Source organism: Nicotiana tabacum, chromosome 6 (genome assembly GCF_000715075.1).
Source record: "Nicotiana tabacum cultivar K326 chromosome 6, ASM71507v2, whole genome shotgun sequence".
NCBI lineage: Eukaryota > Viridiplantae > Streptophyta > Magnoliopsida > Solanales > Solanaceae > Nicotiana > Nicotiana tabacum.
In genome coordinates, this window is record NC_134085.1 from 79791808 (window position 1) to 79799684 (window position 7877).

At 39.7% G+C, this 7877-nt stretch overlaps 3 protein-coding genes across 3 annotated transcripts; all 3 read right to left on the minus strand.

The window, feature by feature from the left end:
• Positions 1–1642: 1642 nt before the first annotated feature.
• LOC142181903 (uncharacterized) lies at positions 1643–2203 on the minus strand. The gene has a single exon (XM_075255571.1). The coding sequence runs from the start codon at positions 2201–2203 to the stop codon at positions 1643–1645; it is 561 nt and encodes a 186-aa protein (XP_075111672.1).
• A 3-nt stretch (positions 2204–2206) lies between these two features.
• LOC142181904 (uncharacterized) lies at positions 2207–3043 on the minus strand. The gene has a single exon (XM_075255572.1). It carries the CDS (start codon positions 3041–3043, stop codon positions 2207–2209), a length of 837 nt encoding a protein of 278 aa, XP_075111673.1.
• Positions 3044–3102: 59 nt separating this feature from the next.
• On the minus strand, positions 3103–5789 carry LOC142181905 (uncharacterized). The gene is made up of 5 exons (XM_075255573.1): positions 5160–5789; positions 4418–5054; positions 3956–4228; positions 3551–3839; positions 3103–3292 (listed from the first exon to the last, which is right to left on the minus strand). The coding sequence occupies exons 1-5, from the start codon at positions 5787–5789 to the stop codon at positions 3103–3105; spliced, it is 2019 nt and encodes a 672-aa protein (XP_075111674.1).
• Positions 5790–7877: the final 2088 nt, after the last annotated feature.

The following is a 7877-nucleotide window of genomic DNA, read 5'->3' on the forward strand; positions in this document are numbered from 1 at the left end:
GTGTGTGCCTTCTTTTCTATCAGTCCTGCTCCATACCATGTTAGCTTCCTCAATATGCATGTGATTCAAACAACCTACTTCCTTATGTATCTTCCTTGATCAGTTGCCTGCATTTCTCAGTAAGTGGATTTTCCAGCATTGTCAACCATGTGTTTGCATGCCCTGTTGTAGGAGAGATTCGTGTGATTTCCCGTCTTCTTTTGATGCCTTCTGCAGTTGGTTTCTTTCATGGGATGTGTAGTTATTTAGGACCATTGAGGAGTAATTCCACCAAGCATCATTTGTTCCCATTCTTACTTGTCCAAAGAACCAGACGTGCAGATAATTGGACAAAGACCTAGGCAGACCTCTGTTGCTCGTGCCCAGTTTTACATTAAATCGTGTAATCTCCACCATGCTTGTTTCCTATCCAGTGCGTTGAGCCATTCTTGTAGTATAGGAGTATTGGAGTACATTGGTGATTTACCACAGCTTGTCTCCATTTCTCCCAGAAGTGATTGCCAACAGCCCAGTATGACCACATTTTGTTTCATTAGATGACTGCTCATTGCTACCATGCTTATGCCTATAATTTGTACTCCTTCCAGGGAATGAGCATATGCTGATACCACCCATGGAAATTGTGCCAAATTATGGTGCATGGCTACAGTAACTTTCCCTGCTGCTACATCCAATTTGAGTGTCAACAGTCCTTGTTCATTCCGTTGCTACGACATATTTGCTTCCTCTTGATCCATTTGTTCCCAAAATTCAGCTGCCTTATATATCCGTGTTGAACATGTGCATGTGATAGGACTCCTATTATCAATATTGAGGAATAACCTCAGAAATGATATTACATAGGAAAAACAATTCAGATGTAGTTGCATTCTACTAGCTACTTCCCAGCAATTGCATGCATGGCCTCTTTACTTGTGTTTGTGTTGAATTTGCAATTGTTGTTGGTTAGCCACTGCCCAGAAAAGACACAAGTTATTTCCTTGCCTGATCAAAGAAGCATTGCACTCGAACTTGGTAACGCCATTCGAACCCAATTCAGTCATATGACTGTGCCAAGTGAGGCTTACTGAAAGTGTATTTGTTTCAATTATGTTGTGTATGACTCCAGTAACGTATGTTGTTCCTTTGCTCGTTGTTGAGTTCCTTGCTTGTCCTTCAGCTTTGTACCAGTAGATACAGTGTTTTTTAACTGCAAGTGAGGTATGTTGCAACTCTATGTCTGAACTTTGCTATGTTGTTTCATGTATGCATGAAGTGATGATCTCCATCCTTTTATTGATGCCTCTCGTAGCTGGTTTCTTTCTTTGGATGTGTATTTTAAAAACATTGAGGAGTAAATCCACCATGAATCTTTTGTTCCCATTCTTACTTGTCCAAGGAACCAAGTGTGCATAAAAAGAGAAACAAAAGCTAGGTAGACCTCTGCTGCATGCCCAGCTTTTCACGGATTGAGTGCAATGCACTAATATCGCTATCTAGAGTTTCATTAAAAGGTACTGCATAGACGTATCACCTGCAAAAAAGAAAATCATGTTAGTAAAATATCTCACCATACTCTCTTCCCTAAGGATTTGCGTATGGTGATCATCTGTAGAGTTCCTTGGCCCTTCCTCCTCTTTTGATACCCCTTCTCCACTCCTGCCTATCTCCTTGCAACAGAAACTCTTATACATGGGCATTGTAGTTTGTCTGAATTCACCAACGTTCTCCCTTGTAAATCCAACTCCTCAAATCCATGACACTCCATAGGGCCATTGTCTAGTGCATAATTTGCAATGTGATCTGCTAACTGGTTGCCTTCTTTGAGGGTGTGAGACAATTTTACATTAGCTCTATTCATTAGTTCTCTAATATCCTCCACCATTGTTCCTATTACCCATGGGGGATTCCATTCTCCAGTTAATGCCTTCTTTAATAACATTGAATCTGTGTGCAAGTCTATCAGAGCATAGTCATGTTGCACGCAGAACTTCATAGCCTCATAAATGGCCTTTGCTTCAGCAACTGAATTTGAACCTTCTTGTATTTCCTTGCCACATGTATACAGAACATCTCCCTCCTCGTTTCTTAGAACAAAACCAATAGAACTCCTACCAGGATTGCCTCTAGAAACTCCATCTGTATTGACTTTCACCCAACCTTGTTCTTGGAAATCCCATAGCACCTTTGTGTATTTAAGGGTTGGTGTGAATTGCTCTATCATCTTTCACGTGTCTGGCCACCTGTGAGGAACCTGCTGAACTCCTAGTTTCCTTACCTTGATGAGTGACTGCATAGTAGTGGATATCTGGTAAATCACTTTATTGATAGTGACTGCATCTCCATACTTGTAACTATTTCTTCTCTTCCATAATTCACATACAATTACAGATGGCAAGGCTTGGATGATTGGTTTCAATCTTGGTACTACATCTGCAGTCCAGCATTTGATAATAGCTTGATGCAATGTAAGTCCTTCTGTTGCAATGCCTGCATATCCAAGGTAATACTTCCACACTTTGTTTGTTGCATATGAGGTAAAGAACATGTGTTGTGTTGTCTCCTCCTTTGGTTCTACACAACACCAACACTTGGATGCCATTAGGTACCCTAGTCTTCTGAAAAAAGCATCAAGTGGTAGCTTATTTCTCCACACCTTCCACATGAAAAAAACTATTTTGAATGGCAATCCCTTCACCCATATCTTCCAACATGCTGACATTGGTTCTGATCTTCTTCTCAAATAGTCCCAAGTTGTCCTAACACTAAAGAAACCTCTAGATTCCAGCATCCAGCAAGGTACATCAAGAACCCCTTGTTCTATAGGTGGCTGGATAATCTCTATGATGTGTTCTGCATATTCCTCAGGTAGTATTTGAAATAGCCTTTCTGCATTCCACTCTCCACCTTCTATCACATCCCACACCTTATGCACAGATTCATTAACACCAAACTCTTGTGGAACTAAGAAATACAATGCCCCCAAACCTGTCCAATTGTCATACCAAAATAATGAGGAGCCCGTTCTTGGATGCCACATGATCTGATGTTCAATCAAGTCCATTTACTACAGCATCTTTCTCCAATCATGAGACCCTGTCCTCCATGGTACTATCACCGAATTTAGCTTTTTGCAGTACTTTTGGCTAATGAAAGAACTCCAAATACTAGGCTTGGTTCTATAATTCCACCACAGTTTGCAAAAGAGAGCTTTTGCCACATCATGAAGAGACCTGAACCCAACCCCCCTTCATCCTGTGGCATACATAGAGTGGCCCATGATGCCAAATGCCCGTTGGTCCCTGTGACTGAACTACTCCAGAAAAACTAAGCAAAGATCTTATGCAATCAATTGATCATATAATTTGGAGGGTTTACAGTTGATAGCAAGTGAATTTCCATGCTCTGCAGTACATGAGCAATGAGTACTACCCTGCCACCTATGGACAATAGCTTGCCTTTCCACAATTGTAGTCTGTCCAATACTTTGGTGATCATAGGCTAGTAATACTCCATCTTCCTCCTTGAGTAAAAAATCGGACATCCCAGGTATATAATTGGAAAATCTTGCCTCTTTATTCCTGTGACCCTCTCCACTTTGTCTGCCACTTCTGCATCTGTTAAATGATAAAGATACACAGCTGACTTTGCCTTGTTTACCAACAGCCAAAATGCTGATTCATATGTTGCAAGTACCTCCATGATGAGTCTAAGGGATGTGGCATCAGATGATGAGAAAATAATCGTGTCATCTGCATAGGCAAGATGATTGATCTTTGGGCTCCATTTAGGTAAGCCATAGCCACAAAAGTATAAATTCAAATGCAAAGCATTAAGGCCCCTTGACAATGCTTCAGCAGCTAAAATAAATAATGTAGGAGACAATGGATCCCCTTGCTTCACCCCCTCGAAGATTTGAAAAACCCATGAACTTGGCCATTTATTAAGACTAAGTACCAGTTATTAGACACTGTACCAAACATCATGCCTATGAATCTCTCTGAGAATCCCATTTTTCTTAACACCTTGGTCAGAAATAGCCAGGATAATCTGTCATACACCTTGGTCGTGTCAAGCTTCATAATAACATTAGGTCCTACCTTTATTCTAAGTCTCATATCTGTGACAATCTCTTGAGTTAGAAGAATATTTTCCACAATGCTCCTTCCCTTAACAAAACCAGACTGTTCTTTAGATATTAGAGTAGGTAATAGCCCCACCAGCCTCTCATGTATCACCCTCGATATCACTTTATTAGAAAAATTATTAAGGGTGATAGGTCTTAAATCAGAAAATGTGCATACCTCTTTCTTCTTTGGGAGAAAAACAAGGTTGTTATGAGTCACACATTTTGGTAAATCATGACCATTAAAGAATTCTCTCACCATGTCAAATATATCCCCTCCAATGATGTCCCAAACTGGCTAATAGAATTTACCTGTAAAGCCATCAGGCCCTCCTACACTGTCTCCATTCAATCCAAACACAGCTGCCTTAACTTCCTCCATAGTAGGCTGCTTTATTAGATCTTCATTCTGCCCCATGTCAATCAATGCAGGAACATTGTCTATGATGTGGAAAGAGGTAGGAATTGTATTTTCAGAAAATTGATCTTCAAAGAACTTGATTGCTTCTGCAACTATTTCTTCATCCTCTTCAATCCACACTCCTTGATTGTTTTGAATTCTATTCAGCTGCAACTTCTTCCTTCTACCTCTTACTTTGGCATAGAAGAATTTGGTGTTCCTGTCTCCATCCTTGAACCAAGATATCTCTGCCTTTTGTTTCCAGTATTTTTCCTCTAAAGCTAAAAGTTTGATTAATTCTGCCTGTACCTTTTGTAGTCTTTGTCTGTTTAACTTTGTGGGATTTGCTTCAAACTCAGCTTCATGAACTAGAGAAACTTCTTCCAAATTGGCTATCTTCAGGAATATATCTCCAAAAGTCCCATTGCTCCGCACTGATAAGGCCTTCTTTACTTTCTTCAGCTTGTGATTAAAGATGATGTATGGATTTGCACTAAAGTTAGCCTTCCAGTTCTCCTTCACCACTTCTTTGAAAGATGCATGTTCCACCTAAAGATTCAGGAATCTAAATGGCTTCTTCATTGGAGGGGTCTCTATGTCACACTTGAGTTGCAAAGGACTGTGATCTGACCCTATCTTAGGTAGATGTTGTACATCTATACCTGGAAAAGTCTGTTGAAATTCAGAATTGGCTACACATCTATCTAGCCTCTTGAAAATACAATCCTCTTCTGCCCTATCATTCCACCATATGAAAATACTACCCTTGAATCCAAGATCAAAAAGATTGCAGGTGTTAATGCAGTGCCTGAAATCATCAATTTCATTTATATGTATTGGAAGACCTCCAAACTTTTCCTCCTCGTCCCATATGACATTGAAGTCACCTCCTACCAACCATGGCACATTCATATCACTTTCCATAGTATACAATGAGTCCCATAATTCTATTCTCTCAATGGCATTACACTTGGCATATACTAATGTAAGAACAATTTCTACATGAGAGTCTGTATGATAAAGCCTTAGAGTTAACTGCTGGACCCTGTTGTATATTACTGTGACTTCAAAAACCTCATCAATGAATACCCATATCTTGTTTGACACATTAGAAATAGCCTGTGCAAATCCTATTATGTTTCTGTACCTTTCTAATGTCCTAGCTTGTTGCATGGGTTCCATCAATCCTATAAACTCATAGTTGTTCTTTCTATGCATTTTGATCAGCCTTTCAAATGCCAGTTGAGTGTTTACTGACCTTATGTTCCAAATGAGAGCATCCATTACTGGTTGAGAGATTTGGTAAGAGTCCTTCTTGTTTGAACACCACCTGTAGGGGCAGTATTACTTTCCTTATGTTGTTTCTTTTTACCTTTTGCTGCAGATTTAGCCTTTTCAATTTGCCTTGGAGATAAATCCCCTTGCCTTGCTATATTCTGAAAATTCTGATTTGTATACTCTTGATCCATGTCATGGCCTATTTTAAATACTTCTTCTTCTGCAACATTATCCTCTTGTTCATCACCAGTGGCCCCAGTTAATTGCTGTTGTGAGTTGTTCATCAAAGCCTGATCCTCCCCCTTTCTTCAGTAACTTCAGCTGATTCTGCTCCAATGGAACAGTGATTTTTGTTATGATTGAGGTAAGATTGTTCTGTCCAGCATTCCCAGCCTTTGTATCTTCTTGCTGCCTATTTTTTGCAATATTTTGGTTTGCACCTTCTCTTGTTCTTCCAGGATCCACATCATCAATACCTATTCCTTCTGGAATTTGAACATGAATTCCAGCTTTATCCTGTGAGTTCTTATTTACTAATTGTTCCTGTGATCCAATATTTGCCTTTGTATTGTTATCATCTGCTTTGTTTTCAATTGTGACAATGGTATTTCCATTTACACTTTACTCCTCATCATCCTTCTCTTCTTGTATTGGCTCCTAATCAATTTGAGCACCTAATGGTACCTCATCTGCATCTGAATCCTCCTCTCTTTGATTAGACCACAGCCTACCTCCACTCCATTGTACTCTGTCAGTCACCTTAAGAAATATAGTATCATTAGTTTGAATTTCTGGATTATTGGCCAGCTCCTTTTCCACCAAAGTGTCTTGTGAGGGAAAATCTTGGCAAAAAGTGTTCACTCCCACAGTAATACCCCCTGCATTGACATTGAAAGCTCTTTGCACCCACTGAGCTGTAGATTCCTTGCCTCCTGTTACTTCTTTGTCACTTCCCCTTATGTTTGATTCAGCTCTACCATTAGTTGATCCAAAATCAGCTGAGTTTAAGTAGAATTCTGGAGCTACTCGATTTAAGTTTTCAGCAGTATTACCTGTTTGATGTTGCAGTTTTTGTGTTGTACCTGGATTCCCCCCCCCCCTAACAGGGGACACTTTATCCAATTGAATCACTTTTTGCACCTTATCAATTAGAGCCAATTGTTTATTCTGACCTGCCTCTTCAACACCTATATTCCATGTTTCCTGAGCCTACTTCTGCACCTCATTCTCTACATCAATACCATCTGCCTCAATTCCCAGCAATGCAAATTTGTTTCCCAGTTGCACCTGTTGTCTTTCACCTTGAGCAACTGGTACCAATTCTTTTCCATTAGCAATTTGTACCCTATTTGGACTGGTGGTCTTCTTAGCTCTATTATCCCTTACCTCTTTCCATTGTTCCTTACCCTTACCTGCCACATTACCTACCACCTTTCCACTTGATAAAATCATTAAAGGACCCTGTTGAGTTGCAGAAACATTTCCCTGATCACCATTCTTTCCTGCCCCATTGTCCACCTATTGCTCATTAGTTTTAGTCTCCATAAGTTTTGGATGAAGCCTCTAACATTCCAAAATATCGTGACCCTGCAATCTACACTCCTTACAATACTTGTGCAAATATTCATATTTGATGTTTACCTATTCAGTTCTAACCTCCCCCGTTGGTTCATTCACAATATCCATACGTACCTTCTTATGAAGATCAGATAAGAGATCAACTAACACCTTCACACGTGCACAACTAGGCCTAGTTTTATTCACTGTTGCCATGTCAAGGTGCAGAGGTTTACCGACTGCCGAGCTAAAGAAAATAAACACTCCTTGACAAAATAAGTGGGCAACAAGTTAGGGAAGGAAATCCATTCCATTACCTTTGGTGTTTCTTCTCCAACCTTAAACTTGTGATCATAAATCAAGGTTCTTAATTGGTATTCATTGCCAAAATTGTCCTTGACATAGTAGACTCCTTTTGACGAAAAATCCACAAAATTCTGCCAAAGAGTCATTCGTATTAACACATGTCTATCACGAAGATAACCTATAGTACATTCTCCTTTAATCCCATATTGAATAGGAACTATTCGACGTAAT